This window comes from Hemibagrus wyckioides, linkage group LG15, assembly GCF_019097595.1.
Source record: "Hemibagrus wyckioides isolate EC202008001 linkage group LG15, SWU_Hwy_1.0, whole genome shotgun sequence".
In the NCBI taxonomy this organism is placed as follows: domain Eukaryota; kingdom Metazoa; phylum Chordata; class Actinopteri; order Siluriformes; family Bagridae; genus Hemibagrus; species Hemibagrus wyckioides.
In genome coordinates this window covers 16,222,063-16,249,070 of record NC_080724.1, presented here as the reverse complement: position 1 = coordinate 16,249,070, position 27,008 = coordinate 16,222,063, and the positions used below count along the sequence as shown (strand labels likewise).

At 38.1% G+C, this 27,008-nt stretch overlaps 1 protein-coding gene across 2 annotated transcripts; it reads right to left on the bottom strand.

Moving 5' to 3' along the window:
* Positions 1 to 1,970: 1,970 nt before the first annotated feature.
* On the bottom strand, positions 1,971 to 26,765 carry pik3cd (phosphatidylinositol-4,5-bisphosphate 3-kinase, catalytic subunit delta). Of its 2 annotated transcripts, none has more exons than XM_058410297.1 (23): positions 26,289 to 26,765; positions 25,343 to 25,517; positions 24,482 to 24,710; positions 23,489 to 23,718; positions 22,055 to 22,234; positions 20,737 to 20,892; positions 19,853 to 19,942; positions 18,712 to 18,933; positions 16,104 to 16,200; positions 15,823 to 15,953; positions 15,654 to 15,698; positions 15,408 to 15,575; positions 13,855 to 13,976; positions 12,999 to 13,142; positions 12,822 to 12,921; positions 10,837 to 11,018; positions 10,252 to 10,361; positions 10,066 to 10,144; positions 9,718 to 9,885; positions 6,585 to 6,708; positions 6,168 to 6,313; positions 5,142 to 5,274; positions 1,971 to 4,609 (listed from the first exon to the last, which is right to left on the bottom strand). In XM_058410297.1, exons 2-23 carry the CDS (start codon positions 25,484 to 25,486, stop codon positions 4,475 to 4,477), a joined length of 3,135 nt encoding a protein of 1,044 aa, XP_058266280.1. In that variant the 5' UTR covers positions 25,487 to 25,517; positions 26,289 to 26,765; the 3' UTR covers positions 1,971 to 4,474. The 2 variants fall into 2 exon arrangements, with proteins under 2 accessions (XP_058266280.1, XP_058266281.1); XM_058410298.1 differs by having other exon boundaries at positions 25,343 to 25,512.
* Between the last annotated feature and the right edge of the window lie 243 nt (positions 26,766 to 27,008).

Genomic DNA, 27,008 nt, shown 5'->3' with positions numbered 1-27,008 from the left:
TTTATTGGAACATTAGGAGTTACAACTCAGTCAGCCAGCCTATCCAATGGGATCAGTGGGACCGGAGGGTCAGTTGTAGAAGACGGAATCTTGGGATCCTGAGGAGAAGTCGGAGAGTAATCAGTGGGAGAAGTTGGGGGCGAATAGTCAGGAGAAGACTGAGGAATATCATGAACACTGTAAGGCATAGGCACAAATTCAGGAGAAAGTTGGGGTATGTCAGGGGAATTAGGAGATGAAGAAGAGTCAGAGGAAGAATCATTAGAGGAGATCTCAACAGGGAAATCCTCAGTCTGGACGCCTTGAGAGGTGGTGCGTGTCCAGTGCCAGTAGAAGGTCTGAGTAGACTGATCACAGGTTGTGGGGTGAAATTGGGTGCTCTGATCAAGACAGACGGTATCCCTCACGATATGGTGAGCAAGGTAAGGAAACTCAGGAATAGAGGATTCAGATAGGTGTTCCAGGAAACCAGTAAGTTCGATGGCCAGACAGGACAGCTGATACAGGCGATAGCGTCGCAGAGCACCCCTGGGACCTCTCCGGAAGATAGCGCGGCGGGCTGACTGAACTGGAAGGAAAAATGGGAAGTGGGGAGAGATGAGTGAAGATGAGTGAAGTGCATATTGCGTGACTATGTAATCAGCAAAAGAGAGCGTGTACTAAGGCAAAAGGAACACAGTGTGGGAAGTAGGCCAGGTCACTGTGACATGACAGTGATAGGCGGGTAGAGGAGACAATAGCATTGGAATACTAGCAATCAACAGTGATGAAAAGAGAAAAGGATATGAGGCAGCTTAATGGCACAGCTTATTTTAAAAATAGTAAATAAAACTTAGATCAAGTAGGTAGAGGGAAAAGTCATCATGACATAGAGGAAGAGAGCAAGGTACTTACACATTGTTGTGGAGGGCAACGCGCGAGGTCAGGATGAGCCGAGGAAGCACCTTTAAGAGGTGACGGTCAAATGAAGTCAATAAGGAAGTGGCGCCTATAAGTAAGCGCCAATTTTTTCTAAAAATTGTTGACTTAGCCTAAAAATAAGGGGAACTGGAGAGGAGGAAAATTGACGTCATCGAGGGGAGGATGGTATCAATTTAGGGGCGGTATCGGGACAAATGCGAAAATAATGGGAACTGGGAAACGTATGTAAACTAAGGAAGGAGGGACTAAAATAGCCATACACTGAATATAATGGGAAATTGCTGGAAATATTTAAATTAGAGAAAAGGAGGCACCCCGGGGCGCCTGGGGTATAAGTAGAGGGGACTTTTTCGGGGTTTTGGAGACCAGCTGCTCTCTTCGGATATGCATGTTGTTGACTGCATGGCTGAATAAAGAAACCCGCTTCTTCTCATCTGTTGACTGAGATCTCTTTTATTTCGGCTAAGTTTTATAGCTTGTGGAGGTCATTGGGAAAGCTAAGAGAAATAGATACAAACAAAAATTCCACCCTGTGATATGTCCACTCGGAGGGGGCTCTGAGTTCTGAGTAAAGTAGTGGAAGAAGATAACATTTGAGTTGAAGTGAACTATCTCACATAACATCACTGCAAAAATCCATTAGAAAAATCGTAGATCATGTAATAAAGCTTAGGAAGAAGCTTGTTTGGATCAGTCAGGTTCCTGTAAGTTTCTACTAGAAGTATTCTGGTATTAAAACACAAGAAACCAGCAGAGCCGTCTTTCATGGGTGGATAATTTCCTTCAGAATAAAAATACATTACCCAGCAGGAACAATTTGGAAAACACGTTCTATTTAAATTAATGTAATGTACAATATAATAATACACTAAGATAAAAAAAAATCTAATAAAAATAGCAAATTATTGAAAAATTATTACATTAAAATGCATTTCTATTTGTTGTATTTATATTGTTACTTTCCACTTATTTATACTGATAAAAGTGTACATACATACATATACTTATACACATACATATTCATACATACACACATATATATATATATATATATATATATATATACTTTAATGAAGCATACTGGTCATGTATGGGTCAAGTACTGAACATTTTATCACTGCCTTATTTCTTGAAAAAATTATATTGATTCTCCCAATACATTTAAACCCCTTCTAAATCATGTTTTCTATATTTCTTGTGACTAAATGAAATCTAAAATTATTTGACTCCCACAAGACTCCATTAGACCTCCACTGCATTTATCAAATTAAAATGCCAAAAAAAAAAAGAAGTGTGGAATAATAAACAAAATACCCGACACTGCATCATTAAAGTTTGTCCTTTTATGCCTTTTAAAGCATTTCTTTAACAAAAATATGCATTGCACATTTAGCAACACCTTATGAGGATGGGGAAAAACTAGCGTGAGAGAAAACTGCAGAATCCAGTTGCATCATTTTATTAAAAGGCTGATGAATAAATAAGTAAGTGCTCCTGGGTTGATTTTTGTATTTTTTAAACATTTACAAATTTGATTTGGCCAACATCATTTAAATAAACAGAAAGTGATGAGAAGCATCTGACTGCCAGATCAACTGAAGTGACTTTCACCCTGAATTTCAATACTGTTTTAGCACACCGTTCTCGCTTTTCCCACTGAGGGAATCTCAAAAACTATTATTTTAACATTATTTCAAAAGAAGTTAAAGAAGTTAAAACGATCCTGTTTTTCTAAAGAAATCCGGTCAAAATTACTACAGAATTCAGGAACATAGCTTTGTTTCATGATAGCATGTGAGCATCCTACTTATCATTCTTGCTAGCTAGTTAGTTAGTCAGGGAGCTATAGAATTATAGAAAGCTAGTCAAGGAGCTAACATGACTGTACATTGTTAACAGAAAACATCACCGAAGAAATCATCAATATTTTATTTGTATATTTAGTTACCAAAACAGCTAATCGGGGCACTAGCTCGTTAGCAAGCCAATATGCCTGTATGCAGGTAAACTAGCAGACTGCCTCACTTTTTTTTTTTTTGTATTTGTTCTGAAAAATCTGCCTGGTTATAAACCTCCTATACTTTACAAGTAGTCAGTCCTGTGACTTATAGCATACTTCTGAAGGAACTTTGTCATGGGTGTGTTCAAAACAACATTGAAAGGCAAGAAGAAGAGTTTGTCACGTTCTCGGGTCCACAGATCGACGTGTCCTACCTTTTCTACTCACACATTTAACACCATTCAGGTCATAGAAGGGTACATCATGTTGTTTATCTGCTAACATTTAGACAATAAGGCAGATTTAATCGGAACATCAAGAGGAATCACGACAAAATACATAGCTGCGCTTAAATAGTAAGAAGAGTGCGATTTTACACAAACAAAAGTAGCTCAAAAGTGTGTGAGTGCAGTTAATCTCAAACGTAGGCACATGTTGTTTCCACTGGTTGACAAATCTCTAAAGTGCCAGGACAAAAAGAAAAACCTTCTCCTTTTTTTGCCTTTTACCAAAGAGGTAGATCAAGTCAACTGATCTGTCTTTGTGGAGTTCACACACCGCAAATAAATTGTGGAAAATACTGGTGTCTGGACGACATATCTTAAAGTATTCATTCATTTATTTATTATTCAGTCTTCAGTAACTGCTGTATCCTGGTCAGGGTCACAGTGGATCCTGGAACTAGACAGGACACCAGTCCAGTGCAAGGCATCGCGCACACACATTCACACAGATGGGCAATTTAACATAACCAATCAACCCAATAGGTTGTTTCTGGAGGAAACCCAGAGGAACCCCCCCACACACACACACACACACACACGTGGAGAAAATGTGCAGAAACTCTTTAGATCTTAATAAATATCTCAAGGTCACAAATATCCAAGACAAAACAGTTCAGGCTCAGTTCTGCTTTTCTCCAGTACAAATGCTGTCTCATATCCATAATTATGAATGTCATGATCTCATGATTTTTTTCCTTTTTTATACACATAATAAAAATAAAAAAAAAAGAATCCAAAATACTGCGCAAAACATTAAATACCAAAATACAAGTCACAAAATAAGGAATATTTACAACCGAAACATTCAAGTACAAATAGATAAAGTAAAACTTTAAGTAAGATGGAATGTAAACGCTATGAAACACTGAATGTGTTTCTTTCTCCTGGCCAGTAGTCAATGTTATCTGTACAAACTAAACTATAAATATACACGCTCCTTTCAGATCACATATTCAAAGTTCAAAACATTTTCCAGTGCCTTACAAAGCATCAGGTCAGTGACTGCGGATAAATTAGCGCCGATTATGAGTTTCCTTATGTTCCTGACGACTAATTCATACAGACGTAATCCATTTTGTAGCTGAAGACATGAACAATTGAACAATTAAACAACACACACACACAAAAAAAAAATAAAAATAAAAATAGAGAAGCATATCCACTTGAAGAAGAAACTAGTTCTGGATCCGGTTCAAATCCAGGCTTTAAAAAAAAAAACAGGACTTGAATTGAGAGACATGCCAAAGCTTCTGCTTCAACATGCCAGCGTTCATCTGTTATCTTTGGCAAAAGTGTGCATCATCCAGTTCACCTTGGTCTTCCAGCTCTCTCGCAGAGCTTCATTAAACTTCACTTTAAAATTCTTCAGTGCTTCCTCCTCAGTTTTGCAGAGTGCTAAGGAATCCTTTAGGAATGTTCCAGAAACATTACAGCGTTACCATTTAGTTCAAACCTTATATCAAAGCCTTTCAGATAGATTCATTTGATTCGATTCAAATTATTCGATTCAGTACAATCAATTAATTTCAATCATTAGTGAGTAAGACAGTGAAGGAGGTCTTATCGAAAGTCAAAATGAAACCTTGAGAGAAACCAGAAACCAATCATCGTCTGGCACTCATGATGTCAAAGTGAATCTTTTAAGATAGTAGTTGAGTCTTCATGTTATTGTTAACGATAAACAGGGTTCAAATCTTAGTACTGAGTTTTAACCCCTTAACAGCTAAGCTCTCCACCTTAACTGTATAAGAGCATCTGCTAAATATTTAAATATACTCTAAAATATAAATATATCTTCAGAATATGAATGACGGTATACTTAATAATAGGTAATGGTCTGAATTAATAAAAAATATTTTTGCACTTTTTCTTACTGTAAAATGACTATACATCTTATTGTACGTTTTTGTTAAGTACGCAACTTTCTTGGCTCTTACCTTTAAATACTGAATGTCTTTGGAGGAACTGAGCTCAGGAAGTCCTGCAGCTCTCATCAAGGCAAAGAGGTTGACGAACAGAGTTCCGTTTCGACACAGGATCTTATAGGCTTGTTCACAACACTCACGAAAACTGTGCCAGACACACACACACACAAACAGTTGTGTGTGAATTCTCGATTCTGATTGGTCAGAAGGTTTTGCTATATTTCTATAACTTCAGCTCTGACAGTAATGTGAAGTAAATGTTTCATGGTATCATTTCTACAGTAACAACTATTCAACAGGTACGAGTATGGATACTCTAATACTCATAATCTAAGACAAATAATAAACAGATTAAGAACGTTATTTTACAGAGAAAAATATATAATTGCCGATACAGTGAAGGTATTTATTTATTAAACGTTTATGGATGGAGTCTCCAGGAAGTCAGGAAGTTCTAGCTGCTGGCAATCTGCTATGGTATACATGTTTAATTATAACTCTGTGGTTTATATGTTTAAATATAACTTTGTGGTTTATATGTTTAAATATATCGTTGTGTTGTTATAGGAATGGGTTATGACTTCACTTTGCATCAGACCACATCATGTCACTATTATTGATCATTTCCGTACAACAGAACTGTTTCGTTTTATACTTTTATCATTTAGTAGAAGGTCACGGCTTCAATCGGTGCAGATCGCCACCGCTATGATTAAAAAATACATGGTTGGCACAAGTATGTGTGTGTAGAGGTGCAGCATAGTGTGTGATAACTGCAGAGTGAGTAGCGTAGTCGTGTTTGCTATGGACTAATCTGGATCAGAATTTGAAGTAGATTCTTCCATGAGAGGGTTATTTAAGTCTAAGATGAAGATGAAGAATGACTGCCAATTATTGGACTCCAACCCAACCAACAGGGGCAACGGAGAGAACTGATGCAAAACCATTTGACCACTTGATATTGCACAAACTGCGTAATCAGGTTTGTATCAAACGAAGTAAAAGGGCAAGATTTAAACAGCACATTCAGGTACTGACCGCTCAAATTTCTCACTGTTGTTTGTCCGGCCTTGCTGAATGACGTGGACGAAGTCGTAAGTCAGAATGAAAGGCACACGTTCTCTGTTGATCCCAAACTTCGCCTTGAAGTTCCCCAAAAAATGTCCAAAGTCTATATGAAATAACTAGAAAGGACAGAAAGATTTACAGTTGAAACCAGCAGCAGCTTTATGTTTAATAAGTATGGTCTAGAACATGACTATTAGAATATATCTTGATGCCATGTTGATGAAATATATATCTATAAATAATCATTAAGATCATTACAACTATTAGAACGTTATCTTCTTCCCGTTCATATAATATTGCACTATAGTGCCTCCTTGTGGTGTGCAATGTTACTGAAGAAGTCAACTACACACCTAGCAAAGGTCTCTTTAAATAATTCCTTCCTACCTGACCATTCTCCCGGATCATGATGTTGTCACTGTGGCGGTCCCCAATTCCCAAAACATAAGTAGCTACACAGTAGCCTGCACATGACAGTGTGAACTCCTCGATGGCTTGATCCAGTTTATCCCTGTTCGGCAAGAAAGGGCACAATTTCATCATGCATACTTGTACATTCCTAGGACTTTTTTTTAGGATGTACAGTGCAGAATGGGCAAAGTCCAAAGATATCAACAAGCTAAGACACTGTCAGGAACAGGAGTCAGTGCTGATACTTGAGTAAATAAGTAATACATTTGTTTTTATGTCACGCATGGATACATACGTACATATTTGCACATGCATACACAAGTGCTGAGTCACAGGAAGTCACTTTATCAGATAAACTCTTTCACCTAGAGTTTTTCATAGCGTGAAAGTTAAAGGGACTTCATCACATTGACTACAGGAGAAAACAAACAAATTCAAAAAAAATGACAAAAACTTTAATTTTTTCCCTTCTGAGTTTGGTCTCTCACGTAACCTGGACCACGTCTTACCCTGAATTCATTATGTCTGTCTCGGCATACGCATTACTGTTTAACATTTTAACACTAGGACAGATTCAACTGCATCGTAGCGTTAAAAAGTCACCGCAACTCACCACAGTATTTAAAAACAAGCATCATGACTTACGCATCGCGGCTCTATTTAAATTATTTAACATGCGACACACATCATTTCCTATGTCCATAAACAAATGCTCAATAAATAATAGATAACGCTCAACAACAAGACGTCTGCATGAAATACACAGAGCTATTACAGCAAGTTCGAGCCGGGGGATGTTTCTTCACATCAGCCCCGTCTCTGGGGAGCAGACTGGATACTTCTATAATGGGAATAGGTCTCTTGTTTCATAGGAGCAATCAATGCCCTTCCCGTTCAGCATCCACTACCGACAGGGGGAAAAAAAACCCAACAACATACTGAGATGTGTGCTTAAGCAAAGTGGCAAAAAGATAAGACTGTGTACTGTCCATACAGTATATATGTGCGTGTACTGTGTATATTTGCACACAGAGAGATCAGGAATAGTGAATAGAGCACAGTAAAGTATCTGCCCGACTTTTAAAATTAGTCTGATTAAAAGCTAGCTAGAATAGGTCAGGGACTCCGTTCATATTCAACCGCAAACATGAACACGTGGCAGTTAGAATGAATTCACTACAGCTTTACAATTATACAGCTATAGACTTAAATGTGAATTGAATAATCATGGAGGTGACTAGAAAATCTGAGTTGTGTTTGTGACAGGTATTCCACAGGATGTTTAGGGAGTGTGCAGTTCATGATATATTACAGCATGTCATTTGGTTCCTGTATATTTCTAGGCAAAGGTTAACTTTATAATCTTGGCATTATGCCACGCTCGTTCAGGTTACAGCAGTACTTCTTTGGCGAAGAGCCATAAGTGGTGAGCCGAGCCATCATGATGCATGACTACAGTCATCTATGATCAGGAATTTTGAGCAGGGACCTAAAGAATCAGACTGCAGATATGAGCAAGTGAAAACGTGAGTTCAGTAAGAAAGAAAGGAACTGGCATCTGATAAAGACGAGGATACACCCCGGGAGTTTAGCGCTGGATGCGTACTAGACCCATCATGACCAACCCAGGACTGGCAACTGGACTGTATATCCGGGTTGTCCTGGGATCATCTGCACTACAGAACCTGAAGAAAGAAGCTGGGGACAGACATGTCTAGGCTTCTCTGCTCTCGCTGTTGCCACCATGACTCTCAATATGACTATGTGGTTAGCAAAAACGATGATGCTTTAGTCAGAGAGTCTTCAATCAGATCAGCCAAGTGGCAGTGCGGTTGCAGGGTTTCATTTTAACCCAGTGTTTGGCCACATCGGCTCACTGCTGAGAATACTTAAGATGCCTGCTCTAGTTTCAAAGCCAGCCTAATCTATTTTCATTATATTAAAATGTATTGGTCATATTCATCCTTCACATCGTCATCAATGTTTTTAACAACACAGTGGTTTAATTATCATAACCAAACTGTGTTTTAACTGCAGAGTATTTTTGTGATGATAAAGAAATTCTGTTGAACTAATTACTCTATGGCACTTACTGCAAACGGTTGCTTTTATCTGCATAGCGTCTTGGTAATCAGAACGATCATAAGCCATCTTTGAACTAAGTAGTGGATTAATAATCATAAATAATTATTTTGACTATAAGTGCCCATAGTGATTACAAACAAATGGCATTTTTTTTAACTAACTGATCGTAAACAAATGGTTGCTTTTATTACTCAGAATGTTCATAAACTTCAAAATCTTTTAACTAAATAGGGTTTTAGTGAACTGAAACCATAAACAAATAATGGTTTCAACTACGGTGTTTCCGCGATCATAAACAAATAGCCTCTTTATCTATATAAACAAAACAATCATAAACAAACAATCTTTTAAACTACACAGTGTTTTCATGATCATAGTAACCATAAACAAATGTCCGGCAAACAAATGTTCATAAACAATCTTTTAACCAAATAGTGTTTTCTTTTCACTAAATAGTGTTTAATTAAATTTCTTTCTTTATTAAAAAGTGAAAGTGTTCTTTATTAAACAATCTTAACTACAAAGAGTTTTAGTGAACATAGTAACCATAAACAAATAATGTTTTTAACTGCCTAGTGTTTTCGATGATTGTAAACAGTCTTTTAACTACGTAGTGTGTTTGTGATCACAGTGACCACAACCAAACTACATAGGGTTTCAGAGATCGCGGTGATAGTAAACAATCGGCCACCGTATCTATATAAAGCCTTAGTAAACAGAATGATCATAAACAAACAAACGTTTCCACTAAGCATTGTTTTAGTGATCATAGTGATGATCGCAAACAACCTTCTAAGCTCCATAGTGTTTTAGTCAACACAGTGGATTCCGGAGTATTTTCGGTGAACACGGCACTCGCAAACAAACTCTGGTTTAGTTGTGACTCAAACTTTCAGCAGCATCACTGCTAAACAGTGCATGCCGTAGTGGTGGGTGGTTAGCAGAGCTAAATGAGCACTTCTCACTTGTATTCTTAGCAAGCAGTTATAGCATCTACTGAAATGGTTGAAGGTGATGCACTCACCCTGGGTTCTTGGATTTGAGCCAGTCGAGAAGTGCATCTTTGTTGAAGGCTGCAGTGGCAGCGCTGTTGCTCTTATTTCTCTGGATGTTCGCGATGGTGTCTGAGTTTTTCACCACCTCAATAAGCCCCGTCTTATCGCCGGTGGACAAGCAGCCATAGGGGATCATTCTGTTTCACACGGAGCACAAAACCAGACAAAGATAAGGAACTGTGACTACAGCACAATTATTTATATATTTATTTAGCTTCAGTCTTAGTCATCTTAATTGTATCTTAACTCATTCCAGTAAAACATTCAATCATACAGTGAAATCAGGCGAGTGCAGAAATCTCATAACAACTACAAACCTAAGGTCCAGCCCTTCAGACTTCCATAGAACATCCATTAGCTGGATCATCTGAAGGGTTAGCATATCCTGTCTCAGATCTGAAAGCAGCACAAAGTCAGTAAGGGTGCATTTCAATTAAAAACTCCAGTGGATTGATGCTTACAAGAAAAAAAAACAAAAAAAACAGGGGTTTCTTCCTGCATACCATCTCCATTCTTGAAGATAATGCCCGACGTGTCTGACTGGACACACTTGTTCTTGTACATCAGCCAGAGAGGCTTCATCTTAGAGTCCATAAATTTACACCTGTCCGAGCTGAGGGGAAAACGTAAACACACACACATGAATTATTATTATTTTATTTAGATAAAGTATAGTACATATTCAACCTACTTTACTCACCGTAATTCATAATTCATGCTTTTTAAGCAAATCTCCTGTTAAAGTATTGTTTAAGTAAAAAATACATCATGACAGAGTGTCCAGTTAATAATCAGTGACATGGCGGTGTGATGAAGCTGATTATATTATTATAGATTATTTTCCTACAACAGCAAGCCCCAAAATTCTTGTTCTTCTTATATTACAGCAGTTTGATTTAGGAAGGAAATATTATATTTTTATCTGTTTACGGTTACATTTTCTATTTAAAACGTTTGTTATCATCTATAACACCTATCTGGTGATTGCCCCCCCCCCATTTTTAGGAATAGAGAAATAAGACAAAATCTTTCAATCTAGGCATAATGAACATTGCATGTTGTTAAGCAGAGTCAGATATGAGCTGTACCAGATTTCAGAGAGGATGATACTGGGGTTGAGGGGGGACACGACCCCAGACAGCGCCTCCAAGTACGTGTCCTGTTTAATGCACAGTTTCATGTCCTCCGTAATCTGCGACCTGGACGCCGACTTCTGAAAGGCCGACTTCACAAAGTCATTCAAAGCTTTCATTTTACTCAGAGCCTCGTTCTGTAATCAAGGAAAACAGGACAATGCCATAAGCAATTCAGCTTGACAAAGGAAAAAAATAAACAGTTACCATTAATGAATAAAATAATTCATCATTTAAGAAATCCAAATGAAGTTAAACCATGTCGGAATTAAGTAAAAGAAATAGAAAGTGAAAGCTGAAGTGCTACAGGAGCAGAGCAATTGCTTAGATATTTTGAAACACAGAAGTAACCAGAGATTTTCCAGTCTGAATTTGAAAATGGTCAAAAAATCTGTACAGCAAAAAGTCTGTAGCCGGCATCTTCTGCGTCCAGCTCAGTGATAAATAGTAGCTGAAATGGTTCTTTGTGCTAATTCTGGACACTTACTAAACCATACTGATATTGTATACCCTAAATAACAGCACCAAGGGCAATTAGCGATTTATAAACTGGAAGTAATACATTAGTCCTGTAGCTGACTGGGAGTCTGTGTAAGGATCTGGGATTTGTGTACTAGTACTGAAGTCATCTGTTGACATATTTTGTATATTTCGAAGATTCTCCATAAGGCAAAAAAAAAAAAAAAAAAAAACAGTCAAGAGGCTATTACAGTAATCCAGTCCGCTGGAGATAAACACATGGCAAATTTTTCTTGCCCAGATAAAAATCTTGTTGTCGCTTGATGATGAAACCCAGATCTGAGATATGGAAGATGGGAGTTTTTCTTCAGTCTGAGAAACAGCACACGCTGTATCATTTCTATGAATTCATTACAATAATGTTCTAGCATCTATCTGAGAATGTAGGCATTGCATTACAGTGGATGCATTAGGCAATTAAAGGATGTATGCATACTCTAGAGCTAATTAGAAGGAATGCTGAAGAATCCTGTAGCTAGGGGGCAGCTTCAAGATTTCAGATGTTTCAACTAAAATGTGTGGTTCTGTTATACTGCTGCATTTTGCTGGTTTGGGTCCATTTGTTTCCTGATGCTACTCGGAGCAATGTGAATGGAGATCATTTATTTTCAATGAGAGCTGCCTACTTTTGGTGACATGAGTGACAGCAAGTGTTGGAGGCTAGATGTGGGATTGTCCAGTGATGTGACAAAGGTGAGAAAGGTTAAATTTTATGCAAATATGGAGAGACTTGGTGCAGAGGCTACAAATGGGAGTGAAGACAGTATAAAGCATGTGATCAGTTGTAAAGAGCTCACACTGCTTCTCCTTCCTCTCGATGCATATATATTTATACTCTGACACATTTGAATAAATATAAAAACCAAATCTCCCTCCAGGATGTTTCATTTTAGCTGAGTTGTTATTAAGTGGAACGCTAGGTGTGCAACCCATTAACAAATGTTATTACTATGGCAACCAGTAGCAAACAACAAAAGTTCAATACAGCTGTATCCTCTAATGAAACACTTCCATCCTGATGGGAGTGGTCTCTTCCTGGCTGACTACGCCCCTTTCCACAAGTTCACTGAACAGTTTGATGATGATGATGAAAATGATGTCAATGAGTTTCAAAGTCACCAGATCCTAATCCAAATGGGAGATTTTTGAGTGAAATTTCAGACAGTGGTGGTGAACAGTAACAGAATGGCAGAAGTTACGCTTAAGGCAAAAGTCTTTTTCAAATGTTGATTAGCTCCAACAGGAAGTAGTCTGTACACAAGATGCAGCTTTTACCTTTGGACAAAATAACACAGATGATGCATAACAGCCTTTATCTTGGTCTTTATCTTTATCAGCAATGCAGTTAGCGATACTACCCAACAATCAGGCTTCCTAGTCATCTTGCCTAAACACAGAACTAAAAATATATCACTTCTGACCTGCTTCATGAGACTCTTCATGTGGTAGATGCTTCCTCTGCAGTAAGCCTCCAGAATAAGGCCAAATTTCAGACTGACAGAGGGCACATGCAGTTCAGACCTTCAGGAGAAAGAAAACCATTTAGTCCCATTGGAAAATCCTGTGTAAGAAATATGAAAGATTCTGGAGAAGCTTACTTGAGATGCCAAAATAGGAAGTGGCCTATCCTCTTGTTAGACAAAGCTCGCTCCAGGAGGAAGGTAGTCAAGTCACAGTCCAGGTATGGCTCATATTTCAGAACCTGTACCAGCTGCAGGAGGTACTGAAAGAGTTCGTCATCACTGTTGATGAAGACAAAGAACACGTCAGATTTCAGACTGACCTGTCGACTGCTGGCACTGGCAAGTTCATTTACAAACTACACTGTGAAACTTTATTGTGCTGCCATAAAAGTCTGCAGTCTAGCCTACAGTAGAGCTGAGTTTATTTCTCAGCCTGGTTGGTCTACATAGTGAATTTTATAAGGTTTATTCATTCTCAAAAAAGAGGGAATAGAAAAGGTAAAAGTAAAATAAAATGAATGTGTATGAACAGCATATGTAATTATTTTATGGATTGTAATTAATCATTGAAAATCTTGCAATGAATTGTGTTTGTTTCAGCAACCATGAATAAATTCATGAAAAATTGTTTTTAATTATTTTTATTTTAATTATATGTATATATATATATATATATATATATATATTTATTTATTACTGGGAACAAGACACCAATCCAACTCATATAAAAGATGCATGTAGAAAAATATCTGAATAGACGTTTCGTTTCATGTGTTATTTGCTACAACAAAGCTGTAACCTTGCACATTTAATTTCTTGAGATGTTAATCGTAAGAAACTCTGCACTAGCCTGTTCAAAGCTCCACTCAAACAATTTAAAGTATCAGTACGGTTCTGTGGTATTTCTCTGAAAATATTTATGTGAGACACTTGTGAGAGTTGGGTCACACAGCCTGCAAGAGTCTAGTTATGTTGGTTGAAAGGAACCTACCGCAACTTCCTGAGGCAGCGAATGGTGAATGAGCGAACATGAGGGTCGGGGAAAGTATAGTCCAGCAACTCTAGAGCATGCAGAGCTGGCAGGTCTGGCCATCTCTGTAACAGAGCCACGATCTAAAACAAACACAAGATTCATAAATTTCAATTAGCCACTCGATAAACACTTCTGATTCTCATTTTGTTCATTCAGACAGGAGACTGAATGGTTTGGATTATGAGCTCATTTATGAGCCTGAGACGAGTCATGTGGCCTGAGCCGTACGGCATGAGTCGAGTTTTGAGCCTGAATGCGTTTTTTGGAATCTTAGATGATTCACTGGGTGTGGAAGCACCATCTGTGCAACTGCAGAAATGTGATCTCACACCAGGACAGTATGATGAATGGTAGTATTTATTTATAATCCTCTTCAATCTGGACAATGTACTTGGTAGTGTCTTTTTGGGTTTTTTTTTTTTTTTTTTTCGATAGCAAGAAATCAGCTCTGAAGTACTGACATACTTGTTTCGCAGTTCAGTGTATAAAAGGTCCAGTTGAGTTGTGAATCTAATTCGGTCATTACATTTTAAATTCTTTTGGTCGCATACACAACCACACACAGTAAATACATGCAGGGAAATAAATAGAATGAAAATTGAACAAAATAGACTAAAGTACATTAAACATAGAATTTAACTATACAGGTAGGAAAGTGGAAAAATATATAGAAAATATAAAAAAAAAAAAAATATGATTATATATTTTACAATATATGAAAAAGACTGCATACTTACGCAATCTGCTGTATTCTCTATCACTACTATAGATTACATTATTTTTTATCATAAACAAATGTATTTAAAAATAATAAATTACACATATATTGACAGAAATTGGTAAACATATTAAATAATATTTTCCCAAATATTACACTATATTAACGTTTCTACGAGTACGTACGAGTCACACTTTGGGGCCAAATTCTTTAAAGTCCAAGAAGAGATGTGAGTTATATACTCTGAGGAAGTGGAGTCAAGTCAGTAAATGAGGTACAAATAAGTTGTAAGCATCTCTGATGTCTAAAAATATTTCTTAGCTATTGATTCATAATCTACACTGCTGATATTTTTTTTTGCTTTTATATACAATGGGGGACCAAAAACCTGAGCCCAATAATAAATTTTTGTTTTGAAAAAATTGAAAAGCTATCTTAACAAATTTGATGACGTATGTAATAGCCGGAATGAAATGTAGAACCTGTATGTGAATTTCAGGATGTTTTTTTTTTAACTCCTTTTGCTTGTGTGTGTACGTGAGAATGTTAACGTCTGGGAACGTGTTTCAATGCAAGAGGTATTACTCAAAAAAAAAAACTGACCTTTTGAGTCATGATAGTCAACATCACAAATTTGCATACATTTAAATAGTGACACATAATGCAGATGTTAATGCAAATATTAAATTTCCTTTCTTTGCTTTTTAATTGTTCAAAATTCTAAATACTGAATTTCTGTGCATGTATCTGACATCTGAAAGGCACAGCCGGCACTGTGGCGTGACTGTAGTACCTGGGCGACGTCCTCGTGTTTATTCCACTTAGTGATGAGTAGCAGTTTGGAGAGGCTCTCTGGGTAATTCGCTCTCACCTCCCTACGCAACTTCCACAGCAGCTCTTTCTCGTCCTCAAAGAACTCGGTGTGGTTTTTATTGTCCACTATCTCTTTCAGTTTCATATGCTGAGCAAGAGCACAAAATATTTGAAATGGAGTTATGGAGAATGCAGCAATATTTAAAAATGAAAACGAAAGACTTACCTCCTCTTTTGTCGCAACCGCCTTCTCACCGTTTACTTCATTCAACTAGACAAAACAAGAAATGAGATCAGTTGCACCGAATGAACAAACTCTTGTGTGTGTGTGAGAAAATGCCAAGCTACTATACTCAGTGTGACACTGTAAAAAAAAGAAAAATAGCCCAGTTTACTTTTTCCAGCGGAGGGAAGTAGAGAGGATGTGGCCTGAAACTGGGGAAGCGAATGAGGAGGCCTGCAGAGCTGTCTATGTTGGGATTTCTCTCTACTGTGCCCATAGGGTTCAGCAGATCACCTTTGTCATCTGCAATAAAAAAATAATAATAAACAAAGAAAGAAGCAAATAGAACATTATTATTATTATCATTATCATTATCATCATCATTATTATTAGTATTATTATGTTTATATACAGGACAAAAATAATTTGGTGCATTAATAAGTCAAATCTGACCTGGAGCTGAAGGCCAAGTGGACAAGAAGATCTCTCCTGTCTTCAGCTGGTCCTTATAGTCAAACAACATGGTGTTCACCCAGGCCAAAGGACAGTCCTGAAAGTCGAACATTTACACAAAAAACATCTCACTTTACTTTTCTACAAAGATTTCTAAAAATCATTAAAAATAAATCTAACCCGTTATACCAGAGACTGATTTCCAAAGTGTTGATGAAGATTAATAATATTGAAACATTATAATATTATTATAAAGACTAGATATTTGACAGTAGACAGCCCAGTGCCCTGGATCAATGAACAAAGATCTTATTCATTTAGATTTTTATTAATAAAACACGTGTCCTAAATGCCAGCAACGTTTCCTCAGCATGCTTTTCCAAGCGCACTCTAATCTAATCTTCCTTTTTTTCGCACAGGATTATGTATTTTTCCGCAAATATGATGTTCCTCAAGAGAGAGAGAGAAAAAAAAGGGAGATTGTAAAATATATATTTGTAAAAAATTATAGGCAAACATACAAGAGGTATAGAAAGTTAGACTGATAAAATGTGATGGTTGTGTCATTTGATGGTTCAGAGATTATTTGGTTAAAAGAGATTACACAGGGTTTATCATCATGATGTCATTCAATATTTATTATTTAGATTATAATTCTGTGATAAACTGCATGATGACACATTTCTGAAATGACATGTCAGTGCTTTTTTTTATATCAGTTATATATAAAACACTCACACAAACACGTACGCAGTTTGGCATTGAAGTAAAGTTGGTGTTTTATTTTTTACTCCTTTTTTGTGTTGCATTCTCTTTGCTTAAATGAAAGAAATGTGAATTAAAATGTGAATAGTTAATCATTTCAATCCCTTAAATAACCGTTTCTGTCGATTTTCACCTTAGTCATAATTTACTCTGCGAATTTTTGGACATATGAACGAATGTGTAGCTGTCTGCGCCTGTTTCGTGCACCGATCAATCCACGTTACTAATATTGCTCGGGAAGCCTCCTCCAGCTCTGCCAGCAAATATAATCATTTGACTTCTTATCAAATTTCCTTCTGAAAATAAAAGTGTTTTCCATTCAGGTCATTGAATTTCTTTTTACCAAATAATATATCGTTCTTTCCATCTAGGGACTTGTTACAGTGTTAAGACAACATATAATAACATGTAAAGACAGGTATAATGACACACAAGTACTTGTATGTTACAAGTTCCAGCAAAATAGAAGCCCTGTTCTTCTTCTTTCTGCTTTTCCCTTCAGGCGTGATCTTATCTTCCTCTCTATCTTCTGCATCCTCAACACTTGCACCCACTAGCTTCATATCCTCATTTATTACATCCATATACCTCCTCTTTGGCCTTCCTCTTTGCCTCCAGCCTGGCAGCTCCATGTCCAACATCCTCCTACCAATATACTCATTCTCCCTCCTCTGAACATGTCCAAACCATCTTAATCTGGCCTCCCTAACTCTGTCCCCCCAAACATCCAACATGAGCTGTCCATCTGATGTACTCATTCCTAATCCTGTCCAACCGTGACACTCCCAAAGAGAACCTCAACGTCTTCAGCTCTGCTGCCTTCAGCTCTTCCTCATTGACACTGTCTCTAAACCACACAGCATGGCCGGTCTCACCACTTGTCTTGTACAAAGTAGAAGCCCTATACTGAAAAAAAAAAAAAACCAACATAAAAATCTTTGGGTTCTTTGAATTTAGTACAAAAATATATTTTATTAATAGGATTAATTTCTTAATAATTTCTGTGAATACTCAGTGAAGAAAAAAAAACAAAAAACTAACATATCTCTGAAAAGTGTTTAACGGCGTAACTGATCACAGTACTGATATTATTTTGTCATATCATCAGCTATGCAAGACATCCTTGCATGTTAATAGTGTATTTGTGGTACTAATGATAAACGATAAATCCCACAGCATGTTAACTGAGCTTTGTGTTTTATAAAATCTATATCGTCTTAATTAAATCTACTATTTTATGGAGAAAAAAAATACAGCTAGCTAGGCCAGCTATTAAAAAAAGAGAAAGAAAATGACGGCTTTAAGTCAAAGCAAGAATAATTTCGGACGTTGTTCTTTTTTTTTTTTTTGCTGAAACTGGTGGCGCTGAAATACCTTTACACTGTATTTCACCTTAAACACAGTGAAACGTGGCTTTGTGGTGTTTAAAATAAACACACTGAGGCATAGAGACAGACAGAGAGGCAATTCTCATTTCCTTGCCTCAGCCTGAGCAGACTTCTCTACCGGTACTATGAAAGGGAAGTGGCCAAGAAAGCAGAAGTAGAAGTGGTTCGTACAAATCCTCATAAACAAATACATGCACACACACAGACACCTGTAGACTTGGTATGGCATGCCCTTCACACCTCTGCCACTTTTAATATGACTATGTCCACTGGGTTAGTGGGGTTTTGATTTGACTGTCACGCTCTACCAGTCACACATCACATTTTCTCGGCACGTCAAGCTGAAGACCACCAAGTAGTTGTGGACTATATTTACCTCTGGCATTCCCCGGCAACTTCAGGCAGTTTATTTTAATAAAAGTATTTGGATGGTGCAAGGTTTTACAAAGACTTACAGCCTTTTTGTTCTTCTTTTTGGTTGACCGCTGCTTCTTGGGCTTATCGAGGACTCCATAGAGGGCAAAGCAGAGGCGTGTCATGCGAGGAAGGTCACACAGATGGACGTCGAAGGACAGCTTCTGGTCCCACACTGGGTCCGTGCACACGCTGACCTCACTGCTGGTCACCACTTTACAGAGAAGCTCGCTGCCATGGAAAAGACCTGCCTGGACTACCAGCTGAGTGGGGGGAAAAAAAAAAAAAACAACAGAGACCAGAATATCACTGTGGGATCAAGGAAGTGTTTACAAGTGTTTCGGACAAATGGAAAAACAGAAACAACGAATGAAGAAATGTCTGGCATGGTTCGGTTAAAAATGAATGAATGAATGAATGACTGAATGACACATGGCCTCGTGACTAGCGCGGAGCTGGCCACTTTCCCAGTTTTATCATTAACCAGAATAGAAAGCCCTTCGTGATAGCAAGGAGGAAATATAAGTGTGTGTTTCCCCTGCGGCTATCATGGAGAACCTCTGGTGGCAGCAGCAGACAGGACTGGTAATTGTATGACATGACAAATCTATCTGGAGTCATGGGGTGACATCCGGAAGTGAACAGACACTGCGGGCTTAATAAAGTATATGTTAACGCAATCACCCAGGGCAAATCACGTCCCATTTCATGCTGTATAACTACAATAATGTTTAGTTCTTTCACACCATGCACTTTCACAGTACGATATGACGAGACAGCTACTGACACTGTTTCAAATTTCAATTCGATGAATCAGAACAAATTTAGACCTTCTATACAACAGTTGATTCTTTCACAGGGTAAAACGACCCTGCATGACTTTTCATCTCTGGCAAGTTTTTAAAAGAAACGGAGATGCAAGTGGCGAGTGTGAGCAACACTGCTGTCCTTTTTCGTAGAATCTAGGCCTAAGAGAGCGTTGAAAGCCCGAAAGTCACTCCCCACTTCCTGTTTTGATGCTTTACCCAACCGCTTCTGATGAATTATGGGAAATATGTGGTCAGGGTCACATGACCACATTTCATGATTTCAACCCTCGGCTGCATGCTACAGTTAGAAGCCTGGTAAACAACCACAACAGAATCATGCTAACAGTAAACATGAATAAATTGAAGGCCTAACCTTCATGCTCTCGTCGGCGTTGACCCGAGTCCCATGCAGCAGTTGGATGAAGAAGGGCTCGTGTATGGACCACAGTGATAATGTGTTTTGCTGTTGAAAGAAATCCAGAAATTCAAAAAGCGTTTCGGAGTGGAGAATGCCAATAACTGATGTTACATATTTTATTTCTTGCTTTGTAAAGCTTTCATCTCTCGCAACCATATGCTACTTGGCATATAAGAGATAAACAAACTAAGTGATAGGAGTCTTTCGATTAGAGGGAAAACAAAACTTAAGAAAAGAACAAAGAGGAACTTAAACGGTATGAAACCAACTCTTAAGGCTGAGCTTACAGTCGGCTTTACTACTATGTTACTGCTTTTCCCACCATAAGCAGGGTGTGGAAGATTCATAATGAAATGTAAGCAGATTTCAGATCATTTAACTCTCGGAATATATCCAGGCAATTACCCACAATGCCGTGCTTCTACATAAAGCGTTCCCTTTTTTGACTTTCACTAATGATGATGTATGTAGGATAAGCACGTGTACAACAATATTTTTTTGCTATTTATTTAACAGAACACATTATAAAAAACAGACCTACTCTACAATAAATACAATCACAATCCCACAGGCTGCACTCGAAATAATCCTATACGTTTTTATAAGGTCGTTCTGTTTTCTATTCAAATTTCTATTTTAACACACATTCAAAGCTTGTCTAGAAAAGGATTTAAATAAAATTCTGTTTACTCAAAAGGAACTAGGTTCCAAGAAGTCAATGTTTTTTTCACAGTGATATGAGGAAGAAGGTGAAGAAACTAGTTCCCTTGTTAATGACAGTTGTTGTTTTATTTTTTATTTTTTTCTTCTTCTTTTCTGATGCAATAACCTTCTTTTACCTTTTTCAGAGGCAGAGGCGGAGGTTTAGACTGAGAGCGGCTCTTAGAGACCTGGTTGCTCAAGCCTCCCTGCTCCTCCTGGTATTTCAAGAGAGTGGAGTGATGCACCACGGTCAGATGGGGAGTCTGGCCTCCGTACAAGCACGAGAGAATGTACTGCGAAGACAAGCAAGCCATCTGATTAAGAATTTCCTCTGGCTTAGAGCTCACAGTAGGCAGCATGACGTAAAAGGGGGGGGGATCTGTGGGAGAATGAGATAGGGGCCTGCATCACCGCCATCACAGACTCAGACCAGAGCAAGACCAGGGACAAGAGTCATCAACATCAACATCAACATCTTGCAGCCTGTTCATTAAGTTAGTGTAATGCAGCTCAAATCACATTATGCTCTCTGTAGTTGACTTTAAAAAGCCTACTAAAGGTGGATGACTCATCTCTGCAGGTACAGGCAGTTTCAATATCAACAACTGCCTCAGCACTGCCAGACAAGCCAAAACACATGTAAGCCTGAAAGCCTGTCGTTGCTGCATTAGTTTAATTAGAATAAGTACTTATGACAGAGCAGAAAACACAGAGACGAAGAATACACAGAGACGATTAACAAAATCAGAAATGCCTAGTCTTTAAGTTCGGGCCTAAAACACGAAATACAATTTTCCTATTTCAGCGTCTCTACTGAACATTACCTCGTGTTAGTTTGTGCCGTGATTGTTTTGCTTTAATTCTATAAAACCGAAGCATTTCATCCGCTTCTTATACACCCACACCTGCCATATGCATGTAAACAGGTTCTGTGTTTTTAATTCCATCAAAATTTGTTTATGCTGATAATAAGCAGGAGTTAAATTAAGGCTGAGCGTACCCAACTGGGATTTTACGTCAGGTGTATGTACAACCACCGGACGTAAATATAACCCGGAACGATACCGATAACTCAATATAGTGTTACTGCTTTACAGCCTTCCGTTTTAAATATTGCTTGATGAATTTATTTAAAAATGGAAATATATAGCAAATATGTTAAATTCTAGATGAAACTCAAATAAAGATAAAATATATATATATCAGGGATTGAACATCAACTTTAAATTGAAAATAAAAGCTATAATATCTTAATGATAAAGTGCTTCAATCGGACAGTGTTAGTACAACTATTGAAGAAGGGTGAAACCTCAAGAAGTACTTTCACAGCTACAAACTTACCCTGTATAGTTTTTACACTCTCTGCAGGAGCTGTGAACACACAACTCTGAACTTCCCTCTTTCTTTCTGAGCAAACCTCAGCATTCAAAGCACCATGTTCTAACCAGCACTCACTTTGAACCTGCACAGCGGGTATTTCCCATAGATGAACTCCCATCTCCCGTTGACCTGTAGGGTGTAATCCTCGGGCTTCTCCTGCTTGACTGCACGGAATACCGTGGCTTTTTTCCGGAGCGCGCTCTTCATCAGAACCATAGGCAGATCGTGCGGGTCCAGCTGCAGCATGAAGCTCTCCTGAAAGAGCAACGTTAAACCCAATGTTTAGCGAAGAGTGCTTGAGGATCCGTTTAAGATTGCTACCGCTTTGTACCGCAGTGCACTTGAATTCGTTCTTTAAAAGCACAGTTTAGACAGTAGTTCTGGTTGTAATTCAAACCATATTTATATATTAATACATTCTAATACGTCATTGTTTTTTATAGAAACAACTGGGCTTGAATTATTATTTTTTTATTTAATAAATATATAATCGCATTTATGGACATTTTATATATTATTATTATTATTATTATTATTATTAGATTTAGTGAAGAAGACTCCTCTGTTTCCACCACTGGAACATGTTCAGGACATTGTGTTTTTCTGTTTTCTCCGTATCATGACAAAGCTGTGTTTTTATTTGCCTTATTAACTTCAAGAAAGAAAATAGAGGCTAGCGAAGGTATAGCTGTTTAGAGTTGCTACAACGCAAGTGATAACAGGAACTGACTTGTCTTGCAGAAGTTCCGTAACATTACATGGAACCATAAACAGATAAGCAAATAATTTCCTAGTTCATTTTAAATGATAGTTGTATGAATTGAGATAAAAAAAAAAACAATTCAAGAGGAAGTAAAGAATGGAATTTAGGCTTGTAAACTGTAACTCTGCACTGTTCCGTCACTGATTCAACACACACTTGTTTTTTTTAGTCCTTACTTTAAGCACACATCAGGCTCGATGAGATGAACAGCGTTTGCTGTGTGTTAATTACAGTAACCCTTTTTCAAGGAGCTGTTGTTCATACACAACGGAGTTAGGACTTTGATATGCTTCTAGTGATATTAGTTGGCATTTAAAACAGCAACACGTGTGTTGGACTTTTTTCCTTTGACAAACACACTCACACTCTTTCAGTCTTATTGTACAGAAGGATAGCAAAGTTGAAGGTACAGGCAGTGTGGGTGGGGGATTCACAGGCAGCATGTTGTTGTATAAATATACTACTTTACCCAGTTCTTCATTCAGGAAATCTGGGTCACCAGGCCTTGTATGCAAGTGCACATGCTGCTTTCTGACATTGCCACTGTTTTTTCAAAAAACATGTCTTTTAAGTGTAAAATATGTCGTTCTAAAATTAGCAGCGAGCAAACAACACATCAAGCATGATACACAACACTACAAGCTGGATCGCAATCTAACAAGTACACACATCGAAGTTTATTAAACCACAGTGGTAGGGAACGTGAAAAAAAAGAAGGTCCGGACCCATAAACTGCACTGACTCACCTCGCTGGCCTCAAACTTGACGTTGATAAAAATCTTTTTGACGCTTATCTGCGACTTCCCACTTTGAGCCACCGGGGAGAACGGCTCCAAGTCACAGGGAAAGTTGTACAACATCCACTGGTGCCATGGCAACAGTTGCCGATCCTGAGCTTTCTCCTCGCAGAAGGAGCGCATTTTTGCCCGGAACTCGTTTACCTCGTGGTTCTTTTGTGTGTCAAACTCGTGCAGGCCTACAGATGCGAGACACATACACAAACAGATGCTTAGAAAGCAAAAAAAGGTCAGCATGGCTCGAGTCATCCTGTACATATTTGAAGCCCTATTTGCTGCAGCACCTTCAGGGGTACATAAAACGTCTGCAGCACACATAAGCAATCATTTACAATGCTTCAGCTGTAGGTTTTCATTTACAATGAGTTTGTCTTGCACTTCCTGTATCAGTTCTTTCATGTTGCACTATGTTCCTGGATTGCACAGGATATCATCCTAATGCACAATGCTAGGTCACTGCTTCTAAACAATATATCTATGATAATCAAGAAACTGGATCGATTCAAAAATAAAATAATTATAACAACAATACAATAATAATAATAATAATAATAATAATAATGATGATTATAATAAAAAATAAATAGATTTAGGAATACGTGTGAGCAAATTTAGAATTGTGTTCAAAGTTAACAGAATGAAAAGCTCTTTCAGAAAAGCACTCATATCTCTGAGAGCATACAATTAGTTGGTTCATACATATTTAGACTAAAGTTCTTTGGTGCAACACTTGTCTTATATTCATTCATAATTTTTTGGTTGTGGCTGCAATACTGATTAAGCCATAATAAAGCATGAGTATTTCTACCAAAACATTTCACTGGCATGTGGATGAGTGTCCATGTAAATGCTTTATCTGACCACAGATAGGCTGACCTCATTGTCCCAAAGTGCCACAAGCTGGAAAAGAAAAGAAGGTCGCAGGTAAATCAAAGAGCAGACCTTTTCCCAGGAGCAGGCTGATCTGGGTGTTGATGAGCTTCTCCACTCTGTCTCCTTCACGTGCAACCAGCCTGAAGACAGGCAGGAAGGGCCGCACTTCACACAGGCGCCGCTGCTCATCCTCCAGATCCTCCCGCTCCGCCGTCCGGTTGATACAGGTAAACACGTAGGCATCAGGACTGCTCAGGATGCTGAAGAGCGGCTCGCTCCGGGCATTCCTCCACAACATCTGAGAGATATTCAGGCTAGTTAGAACTGTTGATGCTTTAGGTGTATTGTAAGCAATATACAGCAGTTTATACTACTGATATTAAATCCAGATGTACATTTAGATCTCTATGATCTGACATGATGACCCAGAGATGGTATAAATAAATAAATTCATCTTCTGGGTGACACCAGATAGTGGGATTTAATAACCTCTACTCTTTTATAAGTCAAACTGTACGGGATGAACATAGAGCAGTGTTTATGATTACAGCAAAAGTTCCCAAGGTCAAGCCTACAGTATCGGTGTGAGGTTCAAATGTGAGATTAAGCAATCTAAAAAAAGTTTTCCCACAATTTCCTTACAGACATTATTGTTGAAAGTCATTAGTGAGAAATGAAAAGTAGAGAAAATATTTAAAAGCGCACGTAAGCATTTTCGTTTGCTTTACATTTTTTACTCTTGCTATTGCACAATTCAAGATTTTTCCTACTGCTGAACAAAAGTTTAAAAAAATCAAGGCCTACTTAAACACACACAAATACACATTTTACTACAGCAAACAATCTTCAGCTATAGCTTTTCGCCCTCCCTTATATATATTAAGAAACAGGCTTCAAATGCAGGACAGTGCCGTCAACATCTAGTTTTACCGTTTTGATGGTGGCGATGGTATCACTGCATGCTACGGGAAAACTGAGGTAGATGCCCGTTGGCAGGAGGAACTCCATGGTGACCTGTTCCCGACCCTCCTTCTCCCACACATCCTGCAGGTCGCAGTAAACCCCCGGCGGCATGGTACAGGTCGTTCATCTACGGGCAACTGCACTGTTCAGAGCACACGGACACAAACTTTATAGTGCAAACATAACACAATAAGTAAAAGAAACAAAGAATCCAAAAAAATCCCAGCCTTATAATAGATAAGTTACTTTAACTAATTTTGTCCTACTCTGGCCTTTGCATTTTGTCAATGGTTTTTGTTGTCTCTATTCATTTCTATACTAATGCAATGATCTTAGTGAACAATAGAGTAGTTTAAAATTAGTAATAAGTTGATATGCACTAACCTACAAAGAAAGCAAATGGTATAAATATGGATATTTGTGGTGATTTAGAAGGTGTGAATATGGGTATATGTGCACATCCAGTGTAATGAATTGAGTCAAAGTCAGTAATGTTGATGGAAGGCATTAGTATAATTAAGTGATGATGCATTAACACACACACACACACACACACCTTCTAATGTGATACAGTGCCAGGACTTTCTCAGGCTGTTTGTATATAAGGTTTCAGCCATCATAGCCGGTCAGAGAAACCGAGAACTTATAATGTGTGTCATTTTTGGACATGACGCTAGCAGAGCAATAGAAAAGCGCATCATGAGCGCGTCTTTGAACAACACGAACATTTTATTACATTCGCAGCGAACAGAAACTGTTTCTAATGATTGATCTATCTCTTTTTTTCCACACCAGTTACATTATTCCTGATTCATTCAGGCGTCAGATTCGAGGACAAACCCCGGCCTGACTGACTTTCACTCACCGGAAAAATAGGACAGAAGAAAATGAAAACGTAACCGTGTCTACTTGCCTGTACGAGCCTCGCCGGCTGCTTATTAATCCATGCTGAACGCAATCATACGTCAGATTGAAAAAGACTGTCCCTTCACGCGTACCTGTCGGACTGACCTAGATTTCCACAAACATTTAGTTTTCCAGATTCCCTCTGGATTTTAGTCCGTCGTGTCGTTGATATGTGTCAAGCACCGGAGTTATCCTTAGTGATTTTGAAGTGGGGAAGTGACAGGCAAACGCACTGCTCGAGGACTCCTGTGCACGCGTTCACGCCATTTAGGGATCGTCTATAAAAACACAAAACGCTCCCCTCAACACTAAACCATCAAATCTTCATATCCCACGTTAACCCTCCGTCCTTATTATATTTATAGGAAAAAATGTGGTCGCTTATATTCGACCGCAGTGCGACTGCGCTAAAAATGTGACTACTTTTTAGAGTACTGTTTACGTTTTGCACCAAGGTGATGCACAACGATGATGATCCCTAAACTGTTACAGAAGCTCTGAATGGTGAACGCCAACGGCTGCTTTTGACTAAGTTGTAGTAGTGGGTGCATTTTCCCCACCTCACCTGGCTTCATTTGCATACTGTCGGTAGTATATTATTATATTAACTTATTTATTTTATTTATTTGTTTTATTATATTCGATCTGTAATTTGATGTGTAACTTGTTCCTACGCCTTAACTGTACCTGCTCCATGTTAGAAGGGATCACATTACATGTGGTGGTG